Source organism: Kogia breviceps, chromosome 4 (assembly GCF_026419965.1).
Source record: "Kogia breviceps isolate mKogBre1 chromosome 4, mKogBre1 haplotype 1, whole genome shotgun sequence".
Lineage (NCBI taxonomy): Eukaryota > Metazoa > Chordata > Mammalia > Artiodactyla > Physeteridae > Kogia > Kogia breviceps.
In genome coordinates this window covers 91,377,220-91,393,243 of record NC_081313.1, presented here as the reverse complement: position 1 = coordinate 91,393,243, position 16,024 = coordinate 91,377,220, and the positions used below count along the sequence as shown (strand labels likewise).

The 16,024-nt window shown below is 42.8% G+C and overlaps 1 protein-coding gene across 3 annotated transcripts in view; it reads right to left on the bottom strand.

Moving 5' to 3' along the window:
* The window catches only part of MCC (MCC regulator of WNT signaling pathway), a 427,170-nt gene that overhangs the window by 104,557 nt on the left and 306,589 nt on the right, over window positions 1-16,024 (bottom strand). For all 3 annotated transcript variants that reach the window (XR_010840207.1, XM_067031436.1, XM_059062176.2), the window contains one exon: window positions 6,665-6,778. Coding sequence is in view for 2 of the 3 variants with exons in the window: in XM_067031436.1 (XP_066887537.1) it covers window positions 6,665-6,778 (114 nt within the window). In the remaining variant the exon portion in view is untranslated. The remainder of the gene's footprint in view (window positions 1-6,664; window positions 6,779-16,024) is intronic.

Genomic DNA, 16,024 nt, shown 5'->3' with positions numbered 1-16,024 from the left:
CTCAGCTGTCAAACCTAAGGGTATTATAAACTCCATTCTTGAAAAATGCAATGCCATCATTCATTCGTTAACCCTCTCAACCATCGTGGGAAGAGGGTCGGCACCGCTCCCTTTTAAAATACGCTAAGAAGTTACGCTACTTTCTCAGGGTCACACCGGACTGATCACAAGTAATACCACTCAGGATATTTCTACCCTCATTCAAAGTCCTTGCCCAGGTTCTCCTGAGGGGTAGGGTGGGGAACCAAGGCAACTAAACAAAGAGGCTCAGCACAAATGGAAACTTGTCATTGACAAAAGAAAACAGCTAGCACAGTGTACCAAAGAGTATAAACAAATAAGGAAGGAATGGGGGGAGGGAGATCCTGGCAAAGAGAAGGCATCCATACCACCTCTGTAAGTATCTCACACAAGAGAAAGATTAAAGAAAACTCTCTCTCCATTACATTTAATGAAAACTATATTTGTCTTTTTCCTACAAGTCAAGCAGTAGAAAATTCAGAACACTTGCTATCTAAAGATAGAGAGCTTAGAAATAGAAGGTGTACTGTATTACTACTGACCAATTTCAAAGGGGGCTCAGAAGCTGGTTTCGATATATCTCCTTCTGTAGTACTTTTAAAAAATGCAGTTACTGAAAATAACTGTTAGTATTAAACACAAAGAAAATATGCTGAAAGCATCAAATCAGTACCATATATAACCTTCGCCACTTTCCCACCAGACTGTTCCCCAAGAAAGTGTTTAGTGTCGGTGCAAATCACGTGCGCGGGTCTGAGCACCTGTTTGATTTGGGAGGGTAGATACTTAAACCAAATTAACCTGTGCCCTATTCCCCACCCTGTTTGAGATCCCCAGGGCAGCCTGGGCAGCTTAAAAAACAATACAGGATTAGTACAGCTATGGATTCCCACGAAACCTAGATTCTTACCCTGACTTTAGGTGCTTTCTAGCTCCATAATCTCAGGTAAGATATTCAAATTCCCTAAATCTCACAATTTCTTCATTTGTAGATGGGAATGTTAAGGTTTTCTCATCACAGGTCATTATGAGAACTCAGTGAGATAAAGCATGCAGAATGCTTGCTATACTGCCTGGCACAAGACAGAGCTAAAGAAGTGTGGTGATCATCACTATTGTAGGCTAATAGTGGCACTGTTAATCAGATCCCCCAGGAAGCTGTGATGCACAGACTCCAAGGTGACCATATGATCCCTGTGTCTCCTTTGTGTGATTACCATCTCGCTGAATCTGGGTGGGACGTGTGACTGCCTTTAACTGACACAATGTGGCAAAGGTGATGGCATGTCTCTCCCATAATTGCATTACATTATATAAGACTGTCTTGCCAGAAGATTTATTCTAGAATCTTTCTCTCCATTGCTGGCTTTGAGGAAGCAAGCTGCCATGAATTCTACAACCACAGAGAAATTCTGCTAATGACGTGAGTGAGCCTGGAGGTGTACTCTTTCCCTGTTGAGCGTCCAGATGAGAGTGCAGCTCTGTCCACACCTTGACTGCAAACTTGCAGAGGACCTAGTTAAGCCATGCCTGGGATCCTGATGCACAGGAGATAATAAATGTGTAAGATAATAATTGTGTGTTGTTTTAAGCCAGTAAGTTTGGGGCAATTTGTTACACAGCAATAGGATACAAATACAGAAGCACTTTGCCTGCCCCATCACATTGGTATTGGGGGTCCTTTACTTAGCTCTTCCTTTCCCATCACTATTAAAACTCCACTGACTGGGCTTCCCTGGTGGCGCAGTGGTTGAGAGTCCGCCTGCCGATGCAGGAGACACGGGTTCGTGCCCTGGTCCGGGAAGATCCCACATGCCGCGGAGCAACTAAGCCCGTGAGCCATGGCCGCTGAGCCTGTGCGTCCGGAGCCTGTGCTCCGCAACGGGAGACGCCACAACAGTGAGAGGCCCGCATACCGCAAAAAAAAAAAAAAAAAAAAAAAACAAAAAAAAACTCCACTGACTTCTGCCCATGTATAATGAGCCTTCTTTTATTCAACTAGGTCTAGTATCACCATTAATAATTACTCAACAGATTATGAAGCTCTCTTTGATTATTTCTGATGAACAAAAGCACCATTTATATTTTACATTTTAATCACAGCTCTGTAATATTTAGAGAGCTGGTAAAACTTACTAAAGCCACAGACTATACATTTATACACAAACTTGCTCTTCCACCAGCTGGTAAAGCCTCAAACACAAATCACTTACCAAGGCATGTAACAGAGAAAGCACAGCACAGACACTTCCTTGTTCTTAATACTTCTTGCATAAATCTCTTCTTTATAAAAGGTATAAGCCTGGCAAGACTAATCTTTTTTTCATGTTCTTTCCTGGGTCCCAGTATCTGAACTGGGAAGACATTTCCAGTGAAAGGAAGAGTAATTCTAAAGTATATTTACTGTAAGTATACAAGCAAGAGAGTAAACTAATGGTACTATGACGTAACCATCAGGGGTAAAACCAGCCAACAAAACTATTACATGAGATTATCTTGACCATAAGTTAAATCAAAAGGGAGCTGAATCAATCCCTGACATAGCAGACAAAAAGTTTCCCATTCTCCTCTTATCATCCTCTGCACAAGCTGCTCTGTCTTTGAGACTTAAATTTTAACAAAAACCTTCCTGGTCATCTTTTAAAATCCAAGACTGGGGTACATGCCAGCTTCCAGTTAAAAGCACTCACAATTTCTTTTTCCTAAAAAAAAAAAAAAAATTCTCACCAATTAAGACTACTAACAATGGCTGGCTTTACACCAGCTTAACACCATTCTATTTTTTCTTTAATGCAAAAATAACTACTTTCTCAAAAAACAAAAAACACCTTAAGAAACAACAACAAAGCATTTTTAAAAGTTTTAATTCACCAGAGTCCACTATAAACATTATAATGCTGTCTTTCCAGTTTTTTCTATCACATTTTTGTTACTTTTATAATCAGAAGGAAAATATAAAGTTTTCATCCAAGTAAAAATTGAAAATTTCTGTCTCTAACACCCTGTATGAGGAAAGAACACTGGTAGCCTTGTCTTGGCTCTGGGGCTGGCTGCTCATTTGACCTTGGGTAAGCAAGTTAACCTCTCTGGGTTGCCTGTCAAATGTGGAAATAGATGATTTCAAGTACAAAGGGTCTTTCCTCTCTACTCAAACAGTCTAAGATTATGAAACATGAGTTTTCAAAACCTGCCATAGGTCATTCTAGACCGATGACTGTGGCAGCCCCGTTCTTGTAATCTCTCTGAATTCCCACACAAACATAGAGAACCTACACATCAAAACCAAGTGCTTAGAGATAAGGTATCCTCCTGAACAACAAAACAGAAACAGGTAGGGAAAAACCAACAGCATCCACAAGACCTAAGGGTGTCTGTATGGGTAGAAGCAGAGGGAAGAAACAAGACTGAGGGACCCGAGAACTGGAAAAACCCAGAAGAGCCAGTAAGTATACACAGGAAAGTGAGGAGGGCCAACTGGGAGGGGTTTTGCCTGAGCCAAGAGGGAGTGAGCAAGGGGCCCACAGTAAGATCTGAAGGCACTAAGGCAGCTAGTCCCTGTGAACTTTCAAGACTGGCCCTAGGACTCTCTGCCAGGAGGAGAAACTGCTGGGAGTAGGATCAAAATTGAACAGGATGGGGTAACAGAGACAAAGGAAAGAACAGATCAAGATAGAAGCAGGTGAGGGGAACAGAGCCAAGCAGTGTCGGAAAGCAGGTTGCCATACTCGTGAACACAAGGAAGCTCTGTGAAGTTAAAAAGGCCATGTTCAACTCAGCCTCCTAAAAGTTCAAAGAAACTATTTTTCACATAAAAATGAAAAACAGAACAGTATTGAGGGCAAATCCCACATAAAGTTACAAGAAAGAAGAACGAAAAAAAGAGCAGAATAACATCCCTATGAACCACGAAAGCATGCCACAAAATAGAGAACCTCTCTCCCCACAAAAAGTCCCAAACAATAGACTACTATTTCAAAATAAGCTAAAAGACTTTAAAAAGATGAAATGACATAAAACATGGAAGAACATAATTCAAAATTAGAAAAACTCAGAAAGAAGGTAATAGAACACACACACACCAAAGAAATAAAATAAAAATGCAGAAATATATGACTAAGCTGGAAGGCACACAGAAGGGGATAAATACAACATATAAGGTCTAAGAAAAACAGAAGATGGAGAACAAGAAAAACAAGGTAAAAAGGGAGAGATATAAAGGATTTGAGATAGTGACAGATACTGAAGACAGGCAACGAAGATCTAAGATATAAATAATAAACATCCTTGAACAAAAGAAAAGGCAAGGGAACAAAACTAATATTAAACACTATAATTAGAAAAAACTTCTCTGAAATTAAAAAAAGATTACAAAATATAATCAAAAGAAAACACAGCAAACATGAGAATATCAAACCAGAATGATTAAGAGTTACTCTAGTAAAATTACTGGAAGGAAGTAAAGAAGGGAGGAAGGAAGAAAGAAAAAGAGAGAGAGAGAAAGAGAGAAAGAAAGTTGTATTATTAACAGACTTTGAGAGCAACTCTCTATGCCAAAATAGAATAAAGAAACATAAGAAAAGATGAGTCAAGGGTTTTATAGCCAGCAAGGACGCCTTTCAAGTATGAAGGGCAGAGACACATTGTTATTAACAAGCAGAAAGTTGGTGAAGATTATTCCCATGAGTCCTCCCTGAGGAAATCTACTAGAAAATAGCTTCAGGCATTAAACAAACAGAGGGACATTGACATAAAGACCATGGTAAATATGAAATATATAATTTACTTGTAGAAGACTAAATGAGGACTAAAAGGAGAAAGTCTAAGATGTAATGGCCATGGGGTCAGGCAGTGTGGATATAGTACAGTTGCAAAAAACTGGGGGAATGAGAAAAGCATAATGAAAAAAAACTTAAAAAAATTCTTCTCAGTAACTGTATTTGTTATGATAGTATTAATGTTATTATTTTAAGACTGATTGTATATAATATGAAATGAAGCAAATGAGTAATTATGGAATATTCTTATCCAATCATCCTCTGTAAACTTCAGAACCAAGATTTTTAGTGTGAAAGAAAGGGTATACAAATAAAATACAGAAGCTAAGTAAAAGAACCCTGTAGTCTGAATTTAAATTGGAGAAATTATTATGAGCTCCTAAGGTATTTTATCTTAAAATGTATAAATACATACATATGTAGATAAATAAATAAGTGAAAGAAGAATTTCCTGGCTATGTTTATAAAAGAGGCCTAAAAATAATGACCAAACTAGACGCAATAAGCACCCTTAGCACCCAGAATGCAGTCTTGAAATACCATTTTCTACAGAGAAAAACCAAGGAGAATGCTTAATTCCAGTTTTGGAGTGAGAAATGTACTAGATGAGCCTGGAGGAAGTACTAGGCTCACGTCAAAAGACTCAGGAGCCAACTTGAAGAGGTTCTTACTGGCCAAAAATAGTATACTTTGAGTTTCTACAAGGAAAATAATTACAAAGGACTGAAACCCAAATATGTTTAAATCCCTAAGTTCATAATATTTTAAAAAATAACTGGGCACTTTCAGAGGATCATAAATAATTCATTATCTTGAAAAATGTTAAATCAATCAAAAGAATGAAGCAATGATTCTGCTTTTCCTCTGTGAACTATACCATTGTTTCAATAAATCATAGATGATGGGAAGTGTCTCTATAAAAGCACTTCAATTAATAACTGAGAAAGAAATGGTAGAACTAAACTATCATGATTTTGTAAAGTCTTGATGAATCAGTGAACTTGGGCACTGAGTATCAAGATAGCTGTTAACATCTCAGAAGGCAAGACAACCAGATACTATGTGCTTCCCAGTGGAAAGACAAATACCCTCTACAGTCTTGCCAGAGGGACTGGCCATGAATCTGACTGGTCCTCTGGATCCAGGGCCATTCTCCAGGAAATACAGGGGACAGAAGAACGTGCTGAACTGAACCATGGGTGAACCGTCAGCAACATCTGGACTGCGGGAAACTCCATAGGTCAAATGGCCAGCTTTTAAAAGACTAAGTATAGGGGGCTTCCCTGGTGGCGCAGTGGTTGAGAGTCCACCTGCCGATGCAGGAAACACAGGTTCGTGCCCTGGTCCAGGAAGATCCCACATGCCGCAGAGCGGCTGGGCCCGTGAGCCATGGCCGCTGAGCCTGCGCGTCCGGAGACTGTGCTCCGCAACGGGAGAGGCCACAGCAGTGAGAGGCCCGCGTACCGCAAAAAAAAAAAAAAAAAAAAAAAAAAAGAAAAGAAATAAAAGACTAAGTATAAAGCCAATAAAGAATGGAGGGGAAACCTGTGGAACCTGTGGATTAAGAGATTCAAAAGAAACATGTAATTTTTAAACAGGCAAGACAAAACTCCACTGTCTAGGGACATACAAACTCCAGCGATAAACTGTAAAGAAACAGGAAATATGACTGGACATGTGGGGAGGAAAAGTGGGACTGAGATGAGATATAAGGAGGGACTTCTGGGATGACTGTCAGGTTCTAATTCTTGACCTGGACAGTGGTCATGAGGAGGTCTGCTCATCAAACCGTCATTTGTTTTGTGGAGATTTCTATATCTGTTTCATCTTAAAAAATAAACTAAAAACAACCTTTCCAGATCCCTTACCTGTGCCTTGGCCAATTTCTTTTCCAGAAGGTCCCGTTCCCGCTCCGTTTGCTGCAGACGTTTATTAAGCTCCACTATATCTCCCTTGAGTGATGCCAGGGCTGCCAAGTGAAGCTGCAGTGACGGGAAGAAAGGAGCACAAGGTTAGACGCTTCGGCAGAAACTCATCTCCTTCCCTTCATTTCCTGTAATTAGTGTGATCACATAAAATATGTATCATCTACAATGGGACACCTTGGGTGATATTAATCTCAGGGGACAATGGACAGACATCAGGTGTGTCACAGGCAAGCTGGATTATCTGGTCACCCTCAATGTAACAGGGAGAACACTATTATGTGTACGCAGTAGGACCTAATTTTGGATTGTCTAATAAAACTGGAGAGGAAAGCTGCTCATTCTAAGGGCTTTCTCCGAGTTACTCAGCAAGGATGAGATTAAGAGCTGGTGTGGACTGCCTGATTCTCAAGAAGCAAGGAAAAGGCAGGACCAAATTAGCTTTTACCTTTGGGAAAATATGCACGTTGAATGGGGCAATTCATTTTTTTTTCAATTCAACCACCCATACTGCCGCATGTCCAGACAGACCAAACGGCTGAGTATTAAGGAAAAAAAAAGGGAGAGCTCATTGTTTCCAACGTTCTCCTCCTCAAGTTGACGCATTCATTTTCTTGCCAGCTCCTCCTTCCTCATTGTCCCCCAGACAGACTAGATTGACCAGATGATGCTTCTGTGCAAGCAGGCCTCTCAGAAGCAGAACCAGAACTCTGACAAATAATGCTATGGCGAGAGAAACCAAGAATCCATCGCTATGCCTTTCCCCAGCCAACTCTCTCAGGGTAAGTGGAGCAAGAAAGAACGTTCTTCAGCAGATTAACAAGCGTATCACGCACTTCCAGGATCTCAACCCGTTCAGCTTTCAGGTTCTGCACATGGAGCCCGGGATGCACACATGCCTACCACACATGTGCCCGCTGTGGCTTTGCAGGTGGATGGCTGGGACCATCCTTAATATCTGTTCAACCACGGCTCCTGGAGCAGCACCTTCCAGCCTTCCTTGCCCTCTGAGTCACTACTTCGCTGTCTTCACTGTCAATCCCAGGTGGAGCTCAGACCATCCGTGAGCTGAATTCCACATGACACTTTGGTGACTGATGCGAATCAGAGCAAACCCTCCCTCTTTATAGGGTTTCTGTATAGCTTCTGCCAAGAGGATGTAAAAGTAAGGAGCAAATAAATTTGATCTTTCAAGATGGACCCAGTGCAGCGGCACACAACTCCACTTTGAAGATTTTAATTGCAGGATTAGAAAGATGCTCTTTTCTGCAACCTGCCCCTCCACGCTGCGTGGAGGCTGGGAGGCTTGGGGGAGGGTGAGCAGGCAAGAAGGAGACATAGGACAGGGGCTAGGATTTCAAAGCGGTTGTTTGTGAGACTATCACAGCAGTGACTGTGACACTTCACTTAACTGCATCGGGGCTGCAAACCAACAGATCAACAGCCGATTTGAAATCAGGAACACTTGAAATTTAAAAAAGGAAATGTCAGGCAATCTGGTATTTTGCCTTCTCATGTAGGGCTAGGGCCGCTCAGAAAAGGTCACTTTGGGTTTCAGATACAGGGTTTCTGTGATGAATTCTCAGCACAAATACCACAGTGTTCCCATTGTACAATTTTTTGGAGGCAGTTTTGCTCCCAGCGTGGGGAGAGGGACACAGATTCACTCCCTTACATAGCTGGGTTGCACCTTCTGCCTCTCAACTGTCAGAGAATGTTCCTTTAGCGACAGAAACTGTGGTCTGCTATGCTATTATGTCTTGGGAGAAGACCCACCACCTCACCTCTGACAAGAAGGATGAAATACATGGAGAGCGGACACGTTCTTTAAGATATATAGGAGCAGAAACAAGAATCCCAACTATGAGCCTAGACTTGCTTCCTCTCTCATCCATCTCCCCTCCTACTTTTGGGGGAGAGGGCTGCCTGCAGGGGTTAGGGGAGAATTCGGGGGAGAAGCTGACAGAGGAGACTATATATTCCATACTGACCTCATGAACTGGGCCAGATGGAGAGACACACAGAGTGGCTATTTCCATCACAGTACAGGGCAGAGGGGTCCAGGCTGGGTCACATCCTATGGAGGACAGCCCTGGGCTGAGAGACGATAACACCAGCACTCCGGGTTGCCAAAGGATCCATCAGGTGTGCTTGTGGGGGAAGACCCTTTGCTTTCCTGGATGGAAGATGCCTATCTATCAAAGACGAATTGATCAGTTTTTCCTTTTTTAAAAAAAATTTATTAATTTTATTTTATTTATTTTTGGCTGCGTTGGGTCTTCGTTGCTGCAGGCGGGCTTTCTCTAGTTGCGGCGAGCGGGGGCTACTCTTCGTTGCGGTGCATGGGCTTCTCACTGCGGTGGCTTCTCTTGTTGTGGAGCATGGGCTCCAGGCGTGCAGGCTTCAGTAGTTGTGGCTCGTGGGCTCAGTGGTTGTGGCTCGTGGGCTCTAGAGCACAGGCTCAGTAGTTGTGGCTCACGGGCTTAGTTGCTCCACGGCATGTGGGATCTTCCCAGACCAGGGCTCAAACCCGTGTCCCCTGCATTGGCAGGCGGATTCTTAACCACTGTGCCACCAAGGAAGCCCCTCAGTTGTTCTTAACTTGAAGATTCCTTAAGAATCTCATGAATGTGATGGGCCCTTCTCCTAGAGGAACTCTTGGTGAGTTGGGGCTTACGCATGTGTTCCGCCAAATTAAGATGATGACACACCCTGGAATCTATCTATGAACTCCAAACTAAGAACCATCTGGACTAGACGCCAGCTCTGTGATGCCCCCAAGTTTTGCAGATGGTGTCAAGTGTCATAACCACAGATGTCTGAGTGGAGGAAAGCTCCTCGGCATGTGGCATCTCCCACTTCCACATCTGCGAGTGAGGACTGAAACCCAGAGATTGACCTGCTCACTCCAGGTCTCATGGAGAGCTTAGCATCAGAACCAAGGCCACCATGCCCCTTCCTCACTATGCAGTGCTGTATGTGACAGTGATTTTCAGGGTTTTTTTTTTCCTGTGGATGAAAACTTTACTTAAAATGTTTGCCTCTGATTATAAAAATTATGAATATGTAACAGAAAAATAAACTGTAAAGTTGGCATTCTAACTTTTTGGTGATGGCCTTTGGGTGGTCTCAAACTCTTCTGGGATACTTTCCTGTTTAATACTTTTTTTTTTTTTAAGAGAAAGAGGCTTTTGTATTAAAAAAACAAGAGTTGTCACAGCGTTTTCTGCAGGTGAAGGCTATAGCATAAAAACCGTAAACGGTTATTATCTTTCCCTGCTGCATCTTCTTTCCCTGTCCACCAGCAATTCTGATAGAAGGTAAAACTTTAAAAACCAGGTGCAGTATACACTTGTTCCTTAGTGTCACTGACGAGTACTCAGCAGTGGACACTCCCTGCCAGCTTCAGCTCCGGAGCTCCCCTGTTCCACCTTGTCAATCACCCAGTACTCGAGCTGACTGGATCTCCTTCTTTTGGGGTTTCGTTTCACCCCTCTCATTCTGGCCGACCTGGTGGTATCCCTGCAAATTCAATAGCTAGAGAGTTTTCGGGCAATGCTATAAGTATTATGACAGAAACTGTGTAGACCTGTGTCAAGCCCAGCATTTAAAAAATAAGAGAATAGAGGTCTTTCCGAGTAATTTTTAAAAGGAGTGACAGTGGGTTTAAATCCTGGAAAGAAAAATTTACCACAGCAACCAAAACTATCAACTATCTATAATAGAAAAATTATACTGGTATCATTTTTCAGGATCTCTTTACTTATATTCTGGCTTCTGAAATGGCCTCTACCTTGAGTCAGAGCTTCAGACACATGAACCTCGAAGTAGCATTAAAAGATGTTTCAGTAACCAAAGAGAAAGAAAATATACGATGTTTGCAGTCTGTGTTGGTCTCTTCTCAAACACACTTTTCTCTTCATGCTCAGGAAACAAGACCTCGATTTTTCGTTGTTTAGACTACTCCTCAGCTAAAATATCCCAGTTCCCAGCCTCCCTTGCGGCTGGAGCTAGGTGTAGCCATGTGACAAAGTTCTAGCCAAGGAGACAGAAGCAAAAATATGTGGAAGTGGGCTTCCCTGGTGGCGCAGTGGTTGAGATTCCGCCTGCCGATGCATGGGACACGGGTTCGTGCCCCGGTCTGGGAAGATCCCACGTGCCGCAGAGCGGCTTGGCCCGTGAGCCATGGCCGCTGAGCCTGCGCGTCCGGAGCCTGTGCTCCGCAACGGGAGAGGCCACAACAGTGAGAGGCCCGCCTAGCACACACACACACACACACACACACACACACACACACACACACACACACACAAAAAAATGTGGAAGTTTTGGGAAAATCTTTTTCAGGGAGGTCATACTGTTTTTCTCCCTCCCCACTTGCTGCTTGGTATATTAATGTGATGGATGGAGCTCCAGCAGCCATCTTGCTTCAGAAAGATGAGGTCCACACTGTAGGGAGCGGAAGGTGCCTGAATCCCTAACAACTTCGTAGAGCCACCCTACTAGCTTTGGACTGCCTAACTCCAGACTTCTGTAATAGAACAGCAAGAACAGACCTCCGCTGTATAGACCACTATTATGTTGTGATACTCTGGCAGATGAAGTTGATCTGAGCCTAATTTATAAAGAATCAGATAAACCTGGGTTCATATCTCGTTTATGATACTTGTTAGTAATTTGTCTTTGGACAGTTGATTTAACTGGTTTTTTATAAATGGGGTTTTTTGCTGTCATAAAGGCAAAATGAGATAGTCATCCATAAAATGACCAGCATAGTGTCTGAAACCAAGTAAGCATTCAACAACGTGCATTTCCTCTTTCCCAGCCAGGTTTTAAGTCAGCAAGTTTCAAGTCAACAACCTTCTCAGATGAAGCCTCACTATAGGTAGTGAGAGGTACACTCAGATGAGTAAGTAACACAATCCTGTCTTGGAGCAGCACACTTCCTGGGGGTTAACAGCATAGGAATGAGAGGCCTTAAGCCTTGGGACTTCAGCAGAAGTCCCAAGGTTTAAGGAACTGACTGTCAAGGCTCTTAATTCTCTGTGAAATTTTAACTCAAGGCCTCAGCAAGGTTGGGATGGGACCATGACACTTCCTAATACAACTTTGGGTCTAGCACGTGAAGGATATAAATCCATGCATACCTCATATTTCTGGAGATAAAAGATTTCCCTAGGCTGTTTTGAGCCTGGCTTCACATTCATTTTACAGTGTGTATCCAAAGGAAAAGTAAACCACCTGGAAATTTGGCTTCAAGACAACTGTCAAAATGGTGGTTATTTTTGGATGAAACATTACTTGACTAATATTTCACAGTTCAGCTGGCTGTAAAGACAAGCTTACGAAGCCTCTGAGAGATAAGGTGTCCAGCTGCCGGGAGCCCGGGTGAGGAGCAAGCAGTGCCTTTGTGATGGTCTCTCCTGGTGGTTGCTCCTGGGCTACGTGGATAGATGTGCTTCCCGTTACCCATTAGCCATGAGACAAAAGCCTTCACAGTTCTTAGGATGCCCTTTTAAGCCAGCAGCCCAATGACTCTAATGAGCCTCCAGGAGCAACACTGTGTACTTATGGCTATAAGATGCTTCTTTATCTTGCTACTACTGGCAATAAAAACCATGGAACAGATGCCGGTGCGTTCCTGATCACTTGGCACCCTCCTATGCATTATCCCACTGGGTCTCCATCACACCACACCTCCGTGGCTTACAGGGAGGCTATGATTCCCAGTGTGCTGAGGAACAAGTACTCTTCCCAAGGGCCACAGCTGTTGAAGGGGTCCAGAACCAGAATCGAGGCTGCCAAACTCTAGGCCCACCATTTTACTCATCTTTCTGGAACTTGGGTCTGCTCTTTTACAGCACTGCCTTCAAAGGGACCAAAGGCTTCCACAGCCACACCTGAAACAGAGGAATGAGTTCATCCCCAAGTCTCCATCCAGAGACCATGGGGTACTAATGGTGACATGGCTGAGCTAGGCTTTTCCGCTTTGTTGGCAGGTAAGCTCACTCAGAGCAAACTGTGCTTATTCTTTCTCTCCCTGTACTTGGTCTGGCTACTTGAGATGCTCCTGTAGGCCATCCACTGCCAGGGTACCTCTATTTCCCTCCCACCAGTGATGATGGGAATGCCCATCCTGTCCTTGTAAGTGGGCCACTTGCCCTCCAGCTGCAAGGTATACAACATAGTTCTTGCTCATATGTGAGTGAGACAATGGGTAGTGCCAACTGCTTCCACTAAGTGAACTGTTCTCTTCCTTAAAGGGGAAGAAATAAGGGCAACTAACCTTTACTGAACACATATTCTTTTTTTTAGAGACTTAAAAATATTTATTTAAAAATAACATTAATTAACCCACTATATGCTGAACACACACTCTTGACAGGTTCTGCACTAAGTGCTTTCTACACTTTACCTAATTCAATCAGCTACAGAGTCCTGCAGAAGAAGGGACACAACCCCAGTGCCAAGCTTTGGGAATATTTTAAGAATTCCAGGCAACTCGATAGTAGTAAATCATAACATTAATAGTTACCATGTGCTGAATGTTTAACGGGTACCAGGTACTTGGGCTAAGCACATTTCATGCAGTACCTCATTTAATCCTCACCGCAATGCTATGAGACAGGTCTTATCACCTCCTTCTAACAAATGAGGAATCAAGGCGCAGAGGAGGGATAGGAAATCAGACCAAGGGCAGGGAACTGGTAAACAGTAGAAGACATATTAACACACAGACACTCCATGCTCTAATCGTCTCTATGTGCTGTGCTGGTACTTCCAACTCAACATGCCACTGCCCTCCTGGCTTGCAGGATACACATGTGTGCATGTATGTGGATGGGTGGGAGGATGTGGAGTGGGAGGTCAGATGTGCACACTGGCAGAGGCAGGGACAGGGGGTGAAGCAGGGGATGGCGGGAGATGGCAGGGCGAGCCCTCTAGTGACAATGATGAAGCTTGGGGCTGGCGGTCAGCTCAGCTCAGTGTCAATTTGGAGACTCTCTTTAACTTTCTGTGCTTTTTCATCTTTTTGAGAAACGTCTGTATCAGATGGCCCCACCCTGAGTTCTGTGCTTGGGGCTCTTCATACGTTATTTGCCCACTGGTCCCAGAATGGATTTGCTGAAGCTCACTTCCCAAGGAAGCTTCATTTATATACAGAACTGATCAGCAACAATCTTTCCCCTAGAAATTTAAAAAGCACTCAGAATCACACATAACCTTATGGCTGGCAAGGGAATTCAAGAACATCTAGTTCAATTCCTTCGTTGTAAAGGCATTAAACAGACTCAGAAAAACAAGGCTCATCAAATTCAGATTTCCTCATTCCCTATCCAGAGGCTTCCTCCTCTCCCATATGGCAATCCAGGAGCTCCTGGGTAGTGAATAAATGTCTATATCCAGCCCCATCCTTCGAAATAGGAGACATCTGTACACGAAAAAGCAGCCTCATTCAGCTTCCCCTGCAAGACTCCCCACACGCCGGGTGCTCTAATTCAGATACATAAAGAACAAAATCCCTGGCAAACGGGGAACGTTCCTTGCCAGATGGACACAATCAGGCCTGTTCAGTAGCTTCCAGGACTGGAACATTCCTATTTACGGCTAGAATTCCAGCTAGGGGCACCTACTGTGTAATATTTCAAGAAAGGATGCTCATAGCCTTGAAACGTAAAAACTCATTAAACACCATCTACAAGATTGCCCCCCTGCACGCTAATCACTTTTTGCTGACCTCAACCAACTCAGAAAACAGGAGCTTTTCATCTTTCATTTTATCTGATGATTTCATTGCTCAGTGGTCCCTGAGTTACTTTTTTTTTTTTTTTTTTTTTTTTTTTTTTTTTTTTTTTTTTGCGGTACGTAGGCCTCTCACTGTTGTGGCCTCTCCCGTTGCGGAGCACAGGCTCCGGACGCACAGGCTCAGTAGCCATGGCTCATGGGCCTAGCCGCTTTGCGGCATGTGGGATATTCCCGGACTGGGGCACGAACCCGTGTTCCCTGCATCGGCAGGCGGACTCTCAACCACTGCGCCACCAGGGAAGCCCCCCTGAGTTACTTTTTAAACCTCCACTGAAGTTCAGTTGTCAAAAACAGCACTCTAAATCCCCTTCAACATGGTAGCACTAAAATACCATCCAATAGACAAATTGATCCCGTCCAAGAGTGCCTGATGTAGGTGATGGTGCCAAATCACAAAGCAGGACCCAGGTACCAACTGTGAAAACAGCAACACCATCATCCCTAGCACCTACTTAAGGCAAATGGCTGGGAGACAGCTCTCAAGGAGGGGAGGCATCCAAGACTGATCCTTCCAACTTTGAAGATAACCCTCAATCCCACTCCATCTGCAGAAATATGCTCCTCTAAAAATAAGCCACACTGAATTTGTACATTGCCTTGTGTAGTATGGTCATTTTATCAGTATTAATTCTTCTAATCCAAGAACAATGTGTATCTTTCCATCTGTTTGTGTAGTCTTCAATTTCTTTCATCATCTTATAGTTTTCAGAGTACAGGTCTTTTGTTTCCTTAGGTAGGTTTATTCCTAGGTATTTTATTCTCTTTGATGCAATGGTAAAAGGGATTGTTTCCTTAGTTTCTCTTTCTGCTCATTCATTGTTAGTGTATAAGAATGCAAGAGATTTCTGTGCATTAATTTTGTATCCAGCAACTTTACTGAATTCATTGATGAGCTCTAGTAGTTTTCTGGTGGCATTTTTAGGGTTTGCTCTGTTTAGTATCATATCATCTGCAAACAATGACAGTTTTAATTCTTCCCTTCCAGTTTGGATTCCTTTTCGTTATTTTTCTTCTCTGATTGTTATGGCTTGGACTTCCAAAACTATGTTGAATAAAAGTGGCGACAGTGAACATCCTTGTCTTGTTCCTGATCTTAGAGGAAATGCTTTCAGCTTAGCACCACTGAGTATGATGTTAGCTGTGGGTTTGTCATATATGGCTTTTATTATGTTGAGGTACGCTCCCTCTAAGCCCACTTTCTGAAGAGTTTTTATCATAAATGAATATTGAGTTTTGTCCAAGGTTTTTTCTGCATCTACTGAGATCATCATATGATTTTTATTCTTCAATTTGTTAATGTGGTGTATCACATTGATTGATTTGCAGATATTGAGAAAAATCCTTGCATATGAACTAGAACAAATATCTTAAAAATTTGTATGGAAACACAAAAGACCCCAAATAGCCAAAACAATCTTGAGAAAGAACAACAGAACTAAAGAAATCATACTCCCTAACTTTAGACTATACTACAAAGCTACAGTAATCAAAATAGTA